Here is a 20,361-nt window from a genome sequence, read left to right on the forward strand (position 1 = left end):
CTGAAATTAGCCCACTCTGTGTTTAGCAGGATGCACTCCTCTTTTTGTGCTTACACGAAGTGTATTTCAGGAAATGAAGACAAACAGAAGCAAAGCAGATTTTCATGTGAAAATGTGTCCTGCACGCTTTATACATAAGTCCACAAGCTGTTCCAGACAACCAAGAAATTTGGAAAAAGGTCTAAATTTTAAGTAACCTTACAAGTGGTTCACACTTTTGCAGCTAAAATCATTAAAGCCTGTACTGCAAACAGCTTAATATTTTCCTACATAGCGTCTTTATGCTTAATGTAAGAATAGCAATGTCACAGAAGCCCTTCCAGACAAGGTATACAAAACATTTAAAAAGGTGAGAACATTCTTTCAATCAGAATTAAGTTATTTTTTATGATAATCTTCCTCTTGACATTATTCAGAATACCCACAACAGTAGTCTGATTCCTTAGATGTATATCTATACCTATTGCAAAGACAGCTGCGATTGGTATAAAGAAATAAAATAAGTCAGTGTTGTTTTTCCCCACATACATGGGATTAGGTTGCAGTTTTCACAGCGTCACTTTGTAGACTGTTGTGTTGCACACAATATTGATGATTTCTATTTATTATTGTGTAAAGTTGCTAGGCCCAACCTAGAAAGACTGCCATCACAATGTGTGTATAAGGTGACCAGGGTGCTCATTCACACTTTCAGATGTTGTCAGATTAAGTAAAGGGAATGCTTGTCTGAAAGTGGCTGCTTGGTCTACTGTATGTTCATCTATGTCTGTGCATTGGTCCCTATATTGCAGATGTAACATTTACACAGAAGGAAATTTGATCGTTCTTTTAACTACAAGCTCGGAGCTGTTAACTGTTCATTCAAGTTGACAAAAATCTAAATAGAAACATGAAAACAACGCTAAAGCTTTGGCTCAAAACGAGCCACCAATCTGTATATTTGTCATTCTTGTAAAAAATATAATCTTTCCCATTATTCCAGGTTAATAACAAAATAATGGTATTTATTATAGCAGTCACTGATAAATGACAGATTATAAAACAATCAACATCTCAGAAGCTCTATGTGTAAACAAAATATTTAGTCTCCACAGCAGGCATAACATGTGATATATGTACATTCACATAGATTACTTTGCATACATACAACTGCTTTCTATACTGTATGTTTACTGGAAAACTTGAAGTCCATGGTGACTTATTTCATCCAGAGGGACAACATGAGTTTATTTTCACAATGAAACCTCTTTAGCCATGCTTAAAACCATGTGATATTGACCTGCGTTCTCCAATTCTCTTTCTCGCTCACACATTCATTATTTCTTCTCGAGTCTTTGCTGATTTCCCTTTTTTGTGCTTGTGTTCACAGAGTTATTTTTGTCAAGCTGCCTCCATGTTGCTCATTCTGTCACTTGCCTCCTCCCTCCTTTCATCATCCTGTTGTATCATGCTCAGCTCCTCTGCATTAAAAACAGCAGATGCCCCCCAAAGAGAAGATCCCCCCTCAAATCCTGGCCCCAGCCTGAACTCCCATCCCCCTCTTTTTGCCTATGCCTCCCTCACTCTAAACCTTAAATTGTGACTTCTTTGCCTTTCTCCCATTTTGATCACTTTCTGCTCCTTCCCCATAAGTATCTCAGCCTCTCCATGTTTTCTAAATCTCCATTTCCAATCACCTTCTCTTTCCCTCTCCCATTTTCTTCTGTATTGCTCCTCTCGTCTTACCCCTGCTCACTTGTCTTTGCCGTGAAACAAACAGCATCTTTTCCTGCACTGCCATCTAGTGTTCACCGAGAATTATGAGTGATATTTACCATTGTGCTGTTGCAGTGGGGTCACTGCTGAGGAAGAACAGATACTTTTCAAATTACTTTTTTGCTTTTACTGTACTGCAATACCATTAAAATACCACACATATCTCTGCTGATTATTCTAATATTTGGCCATGTACTTAGATAAAAATGGCCATAGCTTTCAATCATGCAGATGATTGGTGCTGCCTTGACATCTAGCAGAGGAGTGTTGAATAAAGAAAGAAGGGAGGGGGATTTGCTAGATACAGCCTAATGCTCTATAAGCTCTGTTTTGAAGTGGAGCAGCTAAAGTTAAGAAACACACTTTGTCGTTTCCTCTGGAGGGGAATAGACAAATAATTCCCATGGAAGATAAGAAGGTATTTTCTGCACAGAAAATTTGAGAGAAGTGCCAATTATTGTCATCTTGATTAGCAGTTGAGTCAACATTATTTTATAATTCAATGCACTCCACATAAAAAAAATCCTAAAACAACTCAGAATTTCATGATATTAATCTACTGTTAATTTCTGAACCAGTAGCAGTTTTTGCTAGTGTGACATTTTTGCTCATTGTGGGCTTGTTTATTTTTTTTTATTTCAATTTGAACTCCTGCACATCTGTAGAAACATCATAACCATTGCAGAAGTAGATTAAACTCTAGAATGTCATCTGTGTAGCATGGCATAGTTTAATGCCATGAATCACAAAAAAATAAAAATTGAAAGTTGAATTTCTTTGATTACTTAGACAAAAACTGAAAAAATTGTAATTCACATGTACAACAATTTTCCTTGTACCCATAGCTGTAACCAAATACTGGAAAAAAAAAAATGTGACTCTAAATACTATAAATAGCTTACTACTTACATTTTGAACCTGTTTCCATACTTTTCATCTGTCAGCTCTGTGCAAACACAGCCTACCGTTCAGCCTGTTTCAACTGCAAGTCCCTGAATTTGTGTCATGACCTCTGGTCACAGCTAAGCCACTCATTGTTTCTTGGGAGCACCAGGAAGCACAGAATTTTTTAAAAAATGTTTGTTTTTAGTAAAATCTGGTTATTCTTAAAGGTTTATTTTTTTGGTCAATTTTAAATGAGACAAGCACAATAATGTGATTTTGGTGAAATGCCACGATTTTAAGACTAGATGTGTTTACATTTTCAGACCAAACAATACTTATGGTTATTAGTGCTGCTATTAGTTGTATTGTGGGTGGCTGGTTGCAAACTCGATTGTTTCCATTTCTCACTTGCTCACAAACGGACAAATCAGAAGCAGTCTTTTAAAATACTGAATATGAACCTAAAATGCAGTGGGGTAGCAAACAACTTGGTATGACTTGGCATGTTCACCTTTAACACTGCTATAACTTGCATTGAAACACTGCAGCCAAAGCTACGACTGGGAACTTCTGTGTGCCACGTGATCCACAACTCATGTGATGTACATCATGTGACATTATTATTCACCTATTAACTGAAAGATGATGATTAAAATATTCAAACTGGTAACACTTCTCTTACTGCAGACATTAACTTAATACTGAAATGCTAAATCAACATAGAAATGTAGGCTAGTATCCAGTAAACTTTTGCACTAAAGGCAGATATGCAAATATGCAAGTTAACTGGCAAAAGATGATACGATTGCCTGTGATAACTCTAGTGTTATCTGACCTGTATGAGGTTTGGAATAAATGCAACTAAAATACAGATTATTTATGGAGAGCAGAATAGAGAAACAGAGAATTATTAAAGCTTGCAACCTCAGGGAATTTAATTGTATGAGCTTGAAAAGATGCAAACGACGTATATTCTTCCCTGTTTGGTACACTGAAGATGCTGTCCTCTGTAACTACTATCACTTAGTGACAGTATCAAAATATTTCATTTTGCTGATGCACCTTCTTTAAGGGCACAGCACACTGCACAGTTGACCACATTGTGTATATGAACACAAACGTTCATGTATTACACCAATAACATGTCAGTTTAGTCAGCTAATAAAGGTAGGGTGAGTAGCTACAAACATACAAAGCTACAAGCACACATATTTACTAGCAAAGCAAAAGTCAACTACAAGGCTCAGATAACCTGAGTAAACCGGTTGAGAATATAAAAATGCAATAAACTGAAGGCACATTGACAATGCACATTCTCACTGCTGAGGTGCTTCTGTGCTACTGTTTAAAAAAAAAAAAAAAAAAGGCTTTACCTACTGTACCTGCAACGATACGAAACCATCCGGTACACAGCTCCTCAGCCATTTACAGCTCTCTCCATGGACACTCCTGCTTTCACATCAGCCAAAAAGAGGGATGAAAAGGGAGAAGAATGACCGGGAGACAAAGACGGCTCTCTGGAAAAGGGAAGAGGGAGACGACAATGAGCGGTAACCAAGGACTGAGGAGAAACCAACAGCCTGAGCTGCTCAGAGCACATGCGTGTATGCCGATGCCGATACTAGGACATAAATTTACAACTGCAAGTGTACCAGCGAAGACAGGCACACAACCTGTGGAGAATAGTAATGTGGCACAGCAGGCTATGAGTCCAGACTGGTCGGGCATTGAAGGTCAACGTGTCCTTTACTGCCATACAGACAGACTCACACATCTATACACAGAAACAATAGAAATGGCTTTCCCAAATCCCGTACAAATTCTGCAATGTAGGCAAAAGCCTTCATACATTATATATGTTTGTTGTCCAAATGATTTAATATGCATAATTAAGTCTTTTGTGATATGAAAAAAGAAGCTGTCTTAGCCCATTTAAAAGAGGTAAATTCCACTACAAATAATGAAATCAAAGTGAACAATCTAACTTTTTCCCCACCTTTTCTTGTTCTATGGTGATTACAGGTGGTGTAAAATGTCGGTTTACTGTCTTAAGGATGAGAAAGTAATCAGTGCATTTCAGTCTTTTCTCACCTCTTAAGTTTGCTATCTTGAATCAAAGAAGCCCTCTGATTCAGTTGCACTGCAAAAACGCCCTTGAATATTTGGCCATTGTTTCCATTGCTCATAGGCTGCACTTGTACCTTTTACTCTTTGATGACCGCAACTTTTTCTTGTGCACTGGCACTTCTCAGTAACTGCCAGCACCATTTTCTACTCTCTACATATCAGGTTCTCTGAGCGATTCATAATAGTCCTAGATGAACTACATTACCCAGGGGACACTACATGACACAGTTCTCATTCTCGCCTGCCTACATTTCTCTGGTGGCTAGTCTAAGTAATGAGAAGGCAGGGTATTCTGGGATTTTGCCAGCAGAGCAGGGTGGTTCAGCACTAGGAATGCAATAACAAATATTTTGACTATAATTATTTGAAGGAATAATTGACTAGTCGGACTTTGCATCACATGTATTATTTCATGGCTCTTAGTTATCAGCTTACAATTCTAGTTTTCGGTTGTTTTAAGCACATATTAAGAAATTAAAGGACAGTAAAGATGCCCGTTGTGTACTTTTACAGTACACAGTATGCGTCTTTTGTGATTTATGTAATTCTTAGATCGACAGGTGGAGCAAATTGTTTCACAGCAGGGATGATAGTAGTGGGAGCACTGGGATGTCAGGTGAGAGTGCACGGCCATGTTTTAGGTGGGAGCACTCCTGAGAATCACAGAACACTCCCAGAATTTCAGCTAGGGCTCCAGCAAGGTCAGGCCTTGTAATACAAAGAGCTAGGGTCATCCCAACCTGATGACCTCCTTACAGACACAAAAGTGTGTGTATACAGTCAATTATTTTTACTCCAGTAATATAAAATGGTTGCCACTTTGATCAAATAAATGCATGTTGTAAACATTAGCAGTATCTCAGACTATCTTTTATTGAATGCATAAATTCATTATGTAAGAAGCTACCAAAAAAAACCTGCTACCAGTCAGTACATATGAATGGGATCTACAGATTTTAAATGTAAGATGGTACAATAATAAGGACATCCAAAAATCCATACAGTATTGGCAAATACAGGTGAACTGGAACAAAATGGGTTCATTCACTTTAATAATGAGAAGCCAAAAATGTACGTGCTATTAGTGCCATCTGCTGTTCACTTAAACACAGTGCTTTATTCCCTATAAAAACACCACTGCCTCTGTCACCGCTGTCTCTGAATAAGCTTATATACCTGCTTGGTATACAGTTTGTCACAGATTTTTTTGATTGTCCAGTATCCAGACACAAGATATGCAAAATGATATTCAGACTGGTTCACCTCAATAATCCCAGTATTAGCTAGTCACTGTACAGGAGTATATGAATGATTTAGCTTTAAGTATAAGCTTGATACCTGCAGTGACAGCAATGACATTTTATTTCAGTGTCATATTCACAGCGCTGCACGTTCCAAGGTGCAAATCTCTGTAAAACACTGATAGCAGAATTGGTTCTGGCATTTAGACGGACTGCACTTACTATTCAGAAATAGACTGGGAAAGACTGCTCTCATTTCTGGCACATTAAATATACCTCCCAGACGGCAACCACTTGTGTAAAGTGAGCATGTTTATTTCAAAAGCAGAGGATGCAAAGAAAAAAAGAAAGAAAAAAAGCAACTGTTCTTTATTCTCACCTTATCTGTCTCTCTTTTTCACGTTTTCCCACTGTCTACCTTGTATCATTCTCTCTTCACCCCCCACAGACCAACAAACAACCCTCCACCTCCCTCCTCCTGACCTACTTTCTCTCCACCTTTGCTCATTCCTTTCGCCTGTGGGGTGCAGTGTTGCTCTAATCTGGATATTTTTCAGTGATGTATCTCTGCATCTGTTTGCGGATCCAAAAGTGTTTACACCGCCAGCAAAACCCAAAAGACAAACTCAAAGAGCTCATCAATGTTAACGTATGACCATAGTTAGGAAAGAGATGCTCCATTTAACAGAAAACTGTTGGTATAATCTGGCAGGTAAGGAGCCACTGGGAGTGGAGGATGAGGTATGGGTCCCTGAATTGCTGATCATTTATCAAATGTGTTCTAGTTACATCCTCAGTTTGCCCATACAACAACAAAAAAAAAAACAATCTTGCACACATTGTACTTTTCCCTTTGCATTAGCAACAGCTGATGACAAAAAACTTTGTTGATTAGACTATCAACAATAAATCAATCAATAGCATTTGTAAAACCTGATTACTGACTAATCAAATGAAAATGCCACCTCTCTGCCGATTTTCTGCTTTAGTAAAAGGAAAGCTATGTTGATGGTGAGACAAAATGAACATTCTAAATATAAAAACTTGGATGAAAAGTAGCTGTTTGTATTTGCTGTCATGTTTAAATTGACTAATCTATCATTAAAACAATTAAGAGATTAGTGACTCTATCCTTATGTAGGCCATCAGCTGATAGACTGGCTACGAGCCTCAACAGGACAGGTTAACCAAAAGGAAAGTGACTACTGCATTGTGTGCCTTGACTTGGGTCACCTTTTAACTTTAGAAAAGGTTAGAAAGAGAAAAGAAAAAGAAAATGTGACACCAATTCAGTGAGATTCTTTCTCTCACCCCTCAATCGAGGACAGCAGGGCGATGAGTGTAATTATAAGAACAGGTCACCGGCTACCAGGAGTGTTCCATACGCTTGAGGTAAAAATAAGTGACAAATTAAGGGAAAAGCTTGAACTGTTGATCCCTACAGTGAGGGGACCGTATGGTGTTCAAATGCTTCCGGGAGCATTTTGCTAGAATGGTTTGGGTCCACTCATCCCCCTTGGAGGCATGAGTCACTGCAAATCAACACACATGTGCTGAGTAATCACCTTTATCCTATGATGAACCATTTCTGTGCTGATGGGACTGGTCTTTTTCAGTATGACAAAGTCCTCATTAAAAGGCCCATTATTGGGTTGAAAAGTTTGATGAGTATGAAAATGGCGTAAATCATATGCTATGGCCTAGCTATTCACCAGAAGTCAATTGAGTTTAATACCTACAGGAGATTTATGTTAGAAATGTTGGAGTACTCCATCACCATCATCAAATCTTCAAAAGAAAGATTATCTTTTGAAGGAAAAGGCTCATGAAGAGTTGTAGGGACTTGGCAAATCAATGCCACGTAGGGCTGAAGCTGTTCTGGCAGCAGGTGGTGGCCCAGCTCCATAATTAGACAAGTTTTTCCTTGAAACTGTACCGTCAACACAGAGCAGGAGTTTTACAGACATTTTGCCTCTCAGTAAATGTCATATCTATACTGGGATTTCCCTTTGCTCATGTTGCAGCGGTCACGTCTCATGTCCAAAATCCTTCTGCCATTTCCTGCAAACTGCTAAAGAAACATCCCTGCAAATCTCCACCCCGCTCCATCCCTCCCCACCCACGAAGCGCACTGATGAGGGATGATGATTAGGCAGCAGCCATTAAATGTACACAGACAACTCCCACCCACCGATTAAGCAGCAGTGAGTGCAGTCAAACCAAAACAACATTCCACTCAGTAGCTGGGGAAGGCATATAGAAAGATAAGGTGGGGCAATGGCTGGGTGCCCTGTTGTTTGCCTACGTGCCATTAAGCCACGCATGATGCCTTCTATCTGTTAGTACTGCCAGGCAGAAACACTGTTCTCTGTCATTACTCCACTGCCGCCCTGCCCAGATGGGCAGGCACACAGCCCCACACACACACTACATCATGTATTAAGGTTTTCTTTATAATTACCACCCACTTCTTAATTACTTGATGATGCTGAGGAGGCTGACTGCTATAGGAAATTTAGCTTATTTAGTCTCATGTCCTGGGGGCATTATTTTAATTCACAGCTTTATGTTCTTATAGTGAGAGGTAGCTTTGAATAGCATGACACTGTTCTCTTGGACATATAGTACTGTGTTATTGTATTTTAGGTGCCAGGTCAGTGGATCAATCAGTAGTCAGTTAATGGGCAAGTTAGCCAGTGTTGTAGTTGGTAAGGCACAGTTTATATTGGCAGTGATTAGCTCAGAACAAAGTGAAAATTAACTTGAGACTTTAACCTTAAAAATGAATTTTTGATTTCCCACTGGGTCCCTGCCCTGTAACACCAGTTTAATAACAAACACTATCAACTTGAACTACTCTGTACACCCAAACCCCATCCAGAGTCAACCTCTTGTAACATGCCCTTTCTAAAACCCCCGTCCACCCCTACATCCTCAGAACAGGGGATGGAAAAGATGAGCTCATCGCTCTGATACAGTGCCGGTCGCTCTGTGGTCTTCCTAATGGTCTCCAGGATGTCAACACCACTCCAATATGTCCCTCTTACTCACACCAATTACCATTTCCACACAGGGCTCAGGCCTAAATAAACACAGCCCAAACTTGCTATACAATCAGCTTATATCTATAAACAGTGGAGCAGTATAAATTAGACCAGTCCCAAAAGAATTCTACTTTGCTTGGACAGGCAGGCTGAGATGACAGAATAAAGTCAGATCAACTCACTGTAGGGAATTTCAAAGGTGTATTTTAATGGCGTCATGAATAGCGCAGATGCAGGTTCTATACTCCCCAACAGCTTCTTTGGATAATTCAACTCTGATTTTAATTTAATTTGAGAGGTTTGGGTCTCTTTAATTGTGGCATAACCCCAATAAAGAAGACACTGAGTTACGCAACTTCTCTGTCGAAACCTGTGGTGGGAACGGGAAAGCACACCAAGATGTGTAAGACAACTTACACAAGAAAAACCCATGGTCCAGTGCTGAATTCTAGCTGGAACAAAGAAAGAACTTGCCTACGCTTGCTTACTGGCCACCCACAAGAACGCTGCTAATATAGGTTACGTGTGTATGTGTGTAGAAGCTGTGACGTGCAGATAGCAGCCCGGATAGGCCTCCCTATGACGCATGTAACTGACCCATAATTCATGAAGCACCTTAAAATAGGACCGTAGATTTTTAAGCAAAACTCCTGGACCCGACAGCCCTTCCAAGCAGAATAAGAAGAATGAACCTGTCTACTGACTTACGATAACAGGTCATGAGGGGAGACTCAAAGTCATGACGCAGGAAGTATATGATCTTAAAAAAATAAAATTAAAAAATAGTGGCCACAGTGGTATTTCTCTTCTCCCAGTCTTTCAGGTCTCTAACTGAAAGCATAAGCAATCCAGGACCAACAAATGACCCATTCACCACATTTCCTGAGCCCAAGGAGGAAATAAAACGATAATCAATACCAATGTGGGAATCTTATATGATATACTACAAAATACACAAGTGAGATTTTTGTGTATACGTAAAGGGAGGCCTCCGAGAAGCATGCAGCCACTGTTTTTACTGATTTCAGTTCCATTTTTCCTGTAATTTCATTAGACAGATCAAATTGAGAGTCTTACTAACTCAAGCAAGTCATGAGATTACTCCAAAAATAGCAGATGGTTGTGAGAGGGCACTGCTACTCGATAACCGTTATATATTTAAGGCAGCAAATTTGAGTTGAACACATTGAAAATCATCTACAGTCAATGCATTTATCTATTTCACTGCTTTTTTCCATATTCATGCAAACATTTACATATGTGGGATAGGGAAATATTGGTTGATAAACTGGCTATATCCATCTTGTTATACCACTTACTTGATTTTAAGCATAACCCACTCCAGACTGGTGTGGAAAGCAGTAGCCCGCGGCATTGATGCTGCATGGGAGCAGCTGCCGCAACTTTGCGCCCTGCTGCTGCTGATTAAAAATACAGAACGCCAATGCTGCTTAGTGGTAGATCTAAAAGCACCTTGAAGCTGATGTCTCTGGCAGACTATTTCTCTTTATTGATCCAGCTAATCTCAGCTGTTGAAGAAGCATCTATACAGGAAAAATATAAATGTAAGATGTAATATTTGATTAAATTTGATCAACATCTTTAATGTAGGGAGAAAAAGCAGTTGCTGTTTCAACACAAAGCATCTCTACAACGTAATGGACGTCGTACTGAAAATGACAACAGGCAGATTGACAGTGGGGTCAAAGACCAGAAGTCACTGTATCCACCATGTACACCGCACAGTGCCACACACGCATCGAGTTAATGAGGTTGTCGATATTGGCTGGTGGAATGTTGTCCCAATCTTTCTGAGGGGCTTGGTGATGTCGGTGAATATTTTAGGGGATAGGATCTCATGGTTGCATCTGTCCATCCTGAAAAATTAGTTCTTAAATGACAAACTGGACAGATGTGGACAGTGCCTAGCTTCGGCCCCAGCTGACATGCCTGCATCCAGCAGCCTATTTCAAATTTTAAAATAACCATTTACACACGTGGACAAAATTGTTGGTACCCCTCAGTTAGAGAAGGAAAAACCCACAATTCTCACTGAAATCACTAAACTCACAAAAGTAACAATAAATAAAAATTTATTGAAAATTAAATAATCAAAAACAGCCATTACTTTTGAATTGTTGATTAACATAATTATTTAAAAAAACAAACTAATGAAACAGGCCTGGACAAAAATGATGGTACCTCTATAAAAGATTGAAAACTATTTGACCAGAGTGACATGATTAACTCAGGTGTGTCATTTAATTGACATCACAGGTGTTTCCAAACTCATAATCAGTCAGTCTGCCTATTTAAAGGGAGACAAGTAGTCACCCTGCTGTTTGGTGAAAAGGTGTGTACCACACTGAACATGGACAACAGAAAGCGAAGGAGAGAATTGTCCCAGGACATCCGAAAAAAAATTATAGACAAACATCTTAAAGGTAAAGGCTATAAGACCATCTCTAAACAGCTTGAAGTTCCTGTGACAACAGTGGCTCATATTATTCAGAAGTTCAAGACCCACGGGACAGTAGCCAACCTCCCTGGACGTGGCCGCAAGAGGAAAATTGATGACAAATTGAAGAGACGGATCATTGGAATTGTATCCAAAGAGCCCAGAGCAACCTCCAAAGAAATTAAAGGTGAACTCCAAGGCCAAGGTACATCAGTGTCAGATCGCACCATTCGTCATTGTTTGAGCCAAAGTGGACTTCATGGGAGACGACCAAGGAGGACACCAGTGCTGAAAAAACTCATAAAAAGCCAGACTGGAATTTGCAAAAATGCATGTTGACAAGCCACAAAGCTTCTGGGAGAATGTCCTTTGGACAGATGAGACCAAACTGGAGCTTTTTGGTAAGGCACATCAACTCTATGTTCATAGACTCAAAAACCAAGCATACGAAGAAAAGAACACTGTCCCTACGGTGAAACATGGAGGAGGCTCAGTAATGTTTTGGGGCTGCTTTGCTGCATCTGGCACAGGGTGTCTTGAAAGTGTGCAAGGTACGATGAAATCTGAAGACTATCAAGGCATTCTGGAGAGAAATGTGCTGCCTAGTGTCAGAAAGCTTGGTCTCAGTCGCAGGTCATGGGTCTTCCAACAGGACAACGATCCAAAACACACAGCCAAAAACGCCCAAGAATGGCTGAGAGAAAAGCGTTGGACTATTCTAAAGTGGCCTTCTATGAGCCCAGATCTGAATCCCATTGAACATATGAGGAAGGAGCTGAAACATGCCATTTGGAGAAGACACCCATCAAACCTGAGACAACTGGAGCTGTTTGCTCATGAGGAGTGGGCCAAAATACCTGTTGACAGCTGCAGAACGCTCATTGACAAATACAGAAATTGTTTAATTGCAGTGATTGCCTCAAAAGGTTGTGCAACAAAATATTAAGTTATGGGTACCATCATTTTTGTCCAGCCCTATTTCATTAGTTTGTTTTTTTAAATAATTATGTTAATCAACAATTCAAAAGTGATGGCTGATTTTGATTATTTAATTTTCAATACATTTTTATTTATTGTTACTTTTGTGAGTTTCAAGTGATTTCAGTGAGAATTGTGGGTTTTTCCTTCTTTAACTGAGGGGTACCAACAATTTTGTCCACGTGTGTATCTCAGCAAGAAACCATAAAAACAACACAAATTGTTGGATTTTTAACTTTCCAACAGTCCTTGAACTAATCATGCGTAGCTTTTGGATCTGTCTTGAAAAACCTACCATATCTGAACAAAAAATTAAAATATTTAAAATTTCAGTAAAAATTAGTCTGCAAAAAACATGTGACAGGGGCAAAAAGAAAAAAAACTCAGAAACTTGGAATTCACAGGGTTAAATGAAGCTGGCATTTTAAGGTGGTCTTTCATAGTAACTTGACAACGGACTGTATGTGTACTGGTCATGTTGTCTGATCATTGTCTTTTAAAGCCACACCTGGCTAGGGTGTGAATTAACCCAATGGTAGAGAAACTCAGAAACCCAGGTGCGACAAAATCAGTTCCCATCATTTCCTTTGCTGTAATTGCTATGGCCACACAATAGTCATAGTGACGAGCTGAAAAAGTTGAACTACTGTGAATGCTGACAGCCATTGCACAGAACTGTGCATGGTCACGAGAGTGCTCTCTGGCCTTGCACCTGCCACTGACCTAAGTGACATATCTGCCACAATCGATGCAGTGGCAGCAACTGCTTTCTGTCTGAAAGCACCGTTAGTTAAGTTCTTTGGTGACTTTTGTGTTAGCCAGAATGCACTATTCCATCTAGATTTACTATGGGGAGATGTACTAACAGGAGTCCCAAGAACTATTTTGGGAGAACGTGTGCATGTAAGGCATTCCCGTACATACAGATAATATAAATATAAATCAGGAGAAACAGTCATGTCTATAAAAATACGCACACATGCATCTTTATTTACACGTACATACATAGACACTTCAGGCAGAGCGTGCTGCGTTGTCTTACTCATCGCTGACTTATTTCACAGAAATTCCTGAGTGTTAAATATTTGAGCATGCATTCTGCTCTTTTTCTCACAGAAAGCCACAGCTCACCCACACACAAACAGCTCACCCAAACCCCTCATGCACACACACTTCTGGAGAATTCTCTGCCTTAAAATCACCAGCACTGATTAGACTCAAAAGGCACACATATTGATATGTACATTTTTGCACTGAAATGATACAGTATATTATTATTTAAACCACACCTACTTCAATGTGGAAATTAAAACTCTGATACCACTCGATCAGAGAGTCTGTGGTCCAAGGATGTTCTCTTCTCCCTTTAGTAAGCTGCTGTTCTACAGCATGGTCCGTCTGGATCTGTAACACAACAAAGCATTACAAAATATCTGAATAAATCCCTTAATATATATATATATGACTACTTCATGGATGTTAGATATGTTTTAAAAATATCTAACATTAAAAATAAAATGAAAAACAAGCAATGAGCAGGATATTTGCTGATAAACATTTACTGGCTGTCAGACAACCGATTTAAAAAGGAGGACTTGTTTAAAATCATTAACGGAGTTAGAAAACGCCTAACATTCAATACTTAAAACAGAAACAGCCATAAAATGTAAAACACAACTGTTGAAATGCTTGAATAATAGTTGGTGTTTTCCTTGAATATGCAGAGAGACCTGAATGATTGACATGCTGAGGAAACACTTCTCCCTCCACACTAGTACATAAGGTTTCCCCCAATAAAAATATATGGCAAAGACAGCATGAATGATTCACTCTTCTTCAGCAGCACCAACACTTTGTGCATTTAACCACGCAAATCAGCTAAAGATGCATTTTAAGTTCAAAGTCAATTTCTATTTCCTTAAACAAACAACTCAAACACTGTACAGAAAAGGACTTACAGGAAATCACTCACAAAAACCATGCAGGTGTTGCTAATTTACTACACTGGCACACAAATTTTCTAGCGATGTTCATGAAATATTTCAGAATAAAACAATAAAATAAGAATTTAAGTATACCAGCAGTTCTGAAGTAAACTGATGTTTGCCTATATTTACAGAACAAACCGTGAAAACCAAAGTCCTGAACAAGGGTTAAAATTTAATATTCTGGTATTTCAGTCCTGCCACTCTGACTTATGCTACTTGAACATATCTGGACAGGTCTGTGTTTGCATCATGTATCTCTCCCACCAGACAGAAGTGTCTTAGGGGACACAGTAATGTCTCAATGGTTAGAGCTCAGTCTCCATTGCCTGATAATGCTGCATGTAAGGGTTTTAATAGCTCAACACAGGAAACAGGGATCAGAAATTTCCCTAGGCTAAATTCCCAGGCGGAGTACATCCAAAACTGGAACCTCATTCCTCATTCATCAAGCTTGGCAATTTGTTCTCTCTCCCACAGCTTTTCCCACATATTACTAACCTCTACTTGAACTCACTCGGTTTCAACACTCACATGTGCAGCTGGCCTCTGGGATATAAAGGCTGTTCCAACATGATACCCCGAAACACACATCAAATGTCTAAACTGAGTTGCTGTTTCTAGACACCTGCTACATGTCTTCTGGCACTGTCTATACTTGTATGCCAAACAAATGTTTTATTTAGTTATGAACATAGAGTATATGAATTTAGTATGCAATTGCTTCCCAGAGTATCTGACTTCATAAGTGTTATCAACTTGTTCCCATTTAAACATCTTGAATGTGTTATCACACAACATGCACGTTCTGAGAGAGACTCAGACACGATGGATCAGATGCTGGCTGGCCCATGCTCAGACCACCACTGGTACAGGATGGAAGTGTTGGAAATGGAGCCAGCTCCACAACTCAGATGTATCTCCATGTGAATCATCACATGCAACAACACTTGTTAAATATAAATAACAAATGAAAAAACATTTGCATATCGACTGGAAACAAATTACATCACCTGCTAAAAGGTGTGCAGTCTGGCATTTCGATTCAACTGTCCTCCGGCATAAACACCACAGTTCTTACAAAATGTGCTCAATCTAATTAATCAAATTGATTATTCATTTCAATGCAAAGAGTAATTAATGTTCAGATGAGCCAATCCTCAAGGTGCAGTGAGCTCAACCAGTCCACTAGAATGAATCGACTGCGGCAAACTGATGACAAAATATAATCACTCAGTCATTTTATCAAAATCAGGACCACTCTTGTGACCACCTCTACTCCCTGTACCCCCTACTCCAGCCCCAAGACAGAAAGTACAGTGCTGCAACATTGCGCAATGAACTTGAGCTGGTTGATCTATTTCCCTCCCCCCCATTCTTTTTTAAATATACAATCAGGGATCTCACTGGACCTTTGGTGACTAATGTCAGGACCCAACTTTGTCAAGACTACAGCTGCTTGTACACCCAAAGGCACTTACTTAACTGAAAGCCATTAAAGTTAATCAGAAACAAACACTGCATCTGGAATGCAATATTGAAAAGGAGACTGTTAAATTGCTTGTATTCACACAGCAAGCAGCATCTAAAACAAAGTCACCCCAAATGTGTTAATCACACAGACACATGCAAAATTTGGTTAATGTATGGCTTACCAAAAAGCCATTGCAACATTTTCTGCATTAAGGGGTTGTTAACTGGCCAACACATTTTTAGTCTTCCTGGTTCAAAATTAATGTGACTATATTTCCTAAACCACAGTACCAACTTGCAGTTGTAAACAATTCAAGGGGTCAATTACGAACATGTATCTTTAACTACAACACTAACATGTAAACAATGGTTAGGCAACAACATTTCAACCTTTTAAAAGGACTCAGGCAGGATCTGAATTGGAAATCGTACTGGTAAACAAAAGTAGGACACTGATTTAATACACATATGTCATCTATGTGCACTTGTACCAAAGCTGTAACTCATGAGTTCAGCCCCTCAGATTCCCAGAAGTTTGACACTTCCCAGCCATGACTGAAACGAGTATGATAAGTGATAATTCCTGTTACCAAAAAAAATCCTACCAGTTTCCTGTTTCATTTCTAGGATGTAAGATGTTCTGCACAGGATCTCCATGGTTACGAGAGCATTACTAAAATCCAAAAACTGCACAGGCACACTCTGGGGTTGGAAGTATGTTTACTGTAAATGAAATTCTAGGAACATGGTTTATTTAGCATCATAAATTTCTAGCTATGATATCATTTACTGCAAAGGACTGGGCTCACTTTCAATTTCAGTGTTCACAGCTGCTCACATTCTAAAAAGTTAGCAAAGAGAGACTGAGTCACAGTTTATTCAGTGGTTTAGCTCCCTCATAGCCGTAGCTCTAAAACTGACCCCCAGGCTTGTGAATTCTCACATTTAACTTGATTAAGAATACAAACTTGAGAACTTGTTTTATATTTTTTATTGATACCATTATCAGTGTAATGTCTGCAGTGGTTTAATGTGTGGAGCTGGCCTTTGAATAACTACATTTGTGGATTGGTACTAATTCCCATTATTTCAGCAGGCAAACTCAAGTAAAGCCCTGCACAAGATTTGAAATGCAAGCTGGTAACATTACACACTTAGCTATATTGTACAAATTAATATTCTTAAGGCAGTGTTTAGACCCACTATCTCTCAAGTAGCTAGCCATCATTTTCACTTTAACGGTTAAAACCGTTGCAAATAACATTCAACGTTGAGTCAAAGAGTTTGGTTAAAGTTAGTTAACTGTTATCTTCATTCTTCCTCAAAGATAAATACAATACTTACGGCTTTTTTTGGAAAAACTATATAAACTCTTCCCCTTGAGTCTTTACAGCTCAGGTAAAACCAAACATATTTCGTCTTCTGTACAACGTAAACAATTCTCAATTCTTTACATTTGTTTATCAAAGATGGTGGCCGAGAGTGACAAAATTTCTTGTTCGTTTTGAAACATGCACTACTAACTTTAAAGGTTTAATATTCCACATTTTTGTTATTACTTATTTAAATTTGGTTTTGAATATATGTATATGTAAACTGAATAAATTAAATTGAAAAAATAGATTTATAGCACTATTTGACAAAATTATCGAGGAGGGGTTTCACTTCCAGCTGGCATGACCTTTCAATGTTAACCACTTGAAAAAAACAAGGAAACTTACTAAAAGTTCGTCCTTACGGTATTGTGTGTGGAAAATATACTTTCCTTGTTTATGGAATTGTCTTCAAAACAGAGGTAAGTGTTTTCTACTGGCCCGTAGCAGTTGAGTTTAGCCTGCATTTCAGAAATGCAAAGTTAAAGCTGTCGGTGAATCAGGTCCTACCTCCAGCGTTGATAGTTAGCATGGAGGACGCTGCCGTATTTTAGCTGGTACACACGACAAGGAAAGAGACTGTCCTCTATTCCTAAACTGCTACATAATATTTTTGTGCATTAGTAGTAGTTGTGAGTTGTTCATTTATTTCTATTCGTAGCTAAATACACACGTTCAGAGGTCGCGTGTCACTGTTTGGGTTGAGTCACACACCTGGCCATGCAGCAGCTCCTCTACTCCCCCGAAGACTTCTGTCAATAATTAATCAAAGCCGCCCAGGAAAAGTAATTTCCTTCAGCAAATCTCAATAATTTGACGGCCAGCCTAATAGTGTTGCATAACAGGGAGGTGTTCCCTCCTGCCCGCCCGCATTTGATCTTTCCTAATGTTTCTACAGTAGCAGCGTGAGGCCAGCTTGGGCCGAGCATGCAAACATTACCTGGTCCGTGTGTCTGTCCAGTCTCCTCTTTTAACGACGTGCAGAATGTTAGTTAGTTTTGTCGGTTCACAGTGAGCATACAGTGTTTTAAGAATGACGCCTGCCTGACTGCAGGTACTGTTTGGGTATGCGTGCTATGCAGGTTTTGGGCAGTAGACGTCGTGTTTGTTTGTGTAGGCAGGCTACAAGCAACCTGCTGAGTCCATCTGTTTGTCCCTGGCCACTGTTTCCCCAATCAAAAGGCCTTTACAAAAAACATTACATAGATTAAAAAAAAAAAAAAATCAGTTCAGTCAATTTACATTCAATAACAATTATACAAAACTAACACAAAAAACACTGTGCTACAATATATCCACCAATGTTATTTAGACCTTTTTGAGCAGTTGATTTATCTTTCTAATATTTTTGGTAAAGTTTGGAGTGCTGCTGACCTCTGATACAGTATATAACTAGATGTTTCTGTTTATACAGCTGTCATTAATATAAAGGGAGTGGACAAAATGAATAGAAACCCAGATAATTCTCATTTTTCATTATTTAAATATACTGTAAACAGCATGCTTGTGTTCAAACCAACAGTCCCATACCCAAAGATATTTAGCTTACTTTCACTAAAGTCTAAGAAAATAATAAAAGTTTGCATATGAGAAGCTTGAGCCACAGAATATTTGACATTTTTATCTCAAATAATTGAACAGTTGATTGATTAGCAGAATTTCTGCTCATTTGGCTGATCATCTTAGTTGATTTTTTTAAACTCTTAGAATTCCAAGTCTTTGCTGACAAACGGGTTTGCTAACTTCCACGTAATGTTGACAGAGGAAAAACAGTGCTGCCGGGCTGCATTACATTGTACATGGCATTTTTACATTCAGCTGTAATCCACATGTGCATTTATAGATGCGTGTTTCAGTTCATCTGTCTGTGCTGGCATCTGCTGTATGAGCTGTTTCCTACATGTGACTGTGGTGATGTTACGCCACACAAATGCCTAGAGAATGTGTCTCTGTACTCAGCTCTGGCACAGTTGCTGTGGCAACCTGATTGACTGAAAGGACTTGGTCGTTCCTGTGATACAACGTGAGAGAAAGACCCTGTCAAAATCCTAATTCACTGCCTCGACTTGCTGTCTGGCTGGCTCTGTCTCTCTTACTCTTCCTATCATGTCCATTTCTGCTCGTCTGCTCATTCACTTCCACACACTTCCACAGACTCGTGAACACACCCTAATCAATGTGTGGATGGAACACTGCCTATCCATCCACAAGAACAGCTTAGATCAATACTCTTTCCTTGAGAAACAGCTAAGTTATGTCAAGTGACCAAACCACAAGATCCTAGTTTATTTAGCTGCTGAAATCTTACTTCTTGTTTGATATTTCTGTTTCTGCCATGGATCTGCCACTGACAACATGTAAGTCAAACTGTGCGGTTCATTTCTTAAAATATAAAATTTGAATTCTTTTTATTTTATTCAGAACTCTGACATCAAGAATTCTGCTTAATACATGAAGCTCCATGTGCACCGCAAGTTCCTGTCCTGTGAAGCATGGCCTAAATGCTGGAGACAGAGTCTAAGATGTCTTCAAGCACGACATTTACCAAGGTCTGTCGGAAATGTAAGTTCCTCTCTTTAGTAATGCTACTACATACTACTGGAGTTCATTCTCTGTGTTATTCTTTTCTGTCACTCAAATCACAAATTTGTGTTGAATATTATAATATATAATTTTGTCAAGCCAATTGGAAACACAAGACACACCAAACTGTCTTGGTACAGTAAGTCATTGGCTCCTAGCTTGTGTTTCAAATTATTTTTCTTTGCGATATACAGTATTTATAGTTTTCAAAGAGTTTTATAGACCTAAAATTCAAAAATGAGGAATTTAAGCTACTATGTATAAGGCATTATCATATGCCAGAAGAAGATTTGGTATGTCCTAATACACAGTATTTAAAAGATTTACTACTTCCAGTTGTTTACTTTTCAGTTCATCCACATTGTGATATGTCAAACTTGTTGGCAGTTGCTTATTTCCACTTACAGCAACTGTAGAGGAGCGTTATTATTTATTTGGGTGTTGACTACAAGCTAATAA

General features: G+C 39.0%; 1 protein-coding gene across 10 annotated transcripts in view; it reads right to left on the bottom strand.

The window, feature by feature from the left end:
* Positions 1 to 18,419, bottom strand: part of sgip1a (SH3GL interacting endocytic adaptor 1a) — an 89,533-nt gene extending 71,114 nt beyond the window's left edge. For 4 of the 10 annotated variants that reach the window (XM_051947500.1, XM_051947495.1, XM_051947499.1 and 1 more), the window contains exons 1-3: positions 18,260 to 18,419; positions 13,782 to 13,892; positions 4,014 to 4,157 (exon numbers count right to left, since the gene is read on the bottom strand). In XM_051947500.1, the coding sequence (XP_051803460.1) occupies positions 4,014 to 4,065 (52 nt within the window). In that variant the 5' untranslated portion in view covers positions 4,066 to 4,157; positions 13,782 to 13,892; positions 18,260 to 18,419. The remainder of the gene's footprint in view (positions 1 to 4,013; positions 4,158 to 13,781; positions 13,893 to 18,259) is intronic. The other 6 variants (XM_051947497.1, XM_051947498.1, XM_051947504.1 and 3 more) reach the window with 3 other exon arrangements.
* Between the last annotated feature and the right edge of the window lie 1,942 nt (positions 18,420 to 20,361).

This window comes from Acanthochromis polyacanthus, chromosome 4, assembly GCF_021347895.1.
Source record: "Acanthochromis polyacanthus isolate Apoly-LR-REF ecotype Palm Island chromosome 4, KAUST_Apoly_ChrSc, whole genome shotgun sequence".
In the NCBI taxonomy this organism is placed as follows: Eukaryota; Metazoa; Chordata; class Actinopteri; family Pomacentridae; genus Acanthochromis; species Acanthochromis polyacanthus.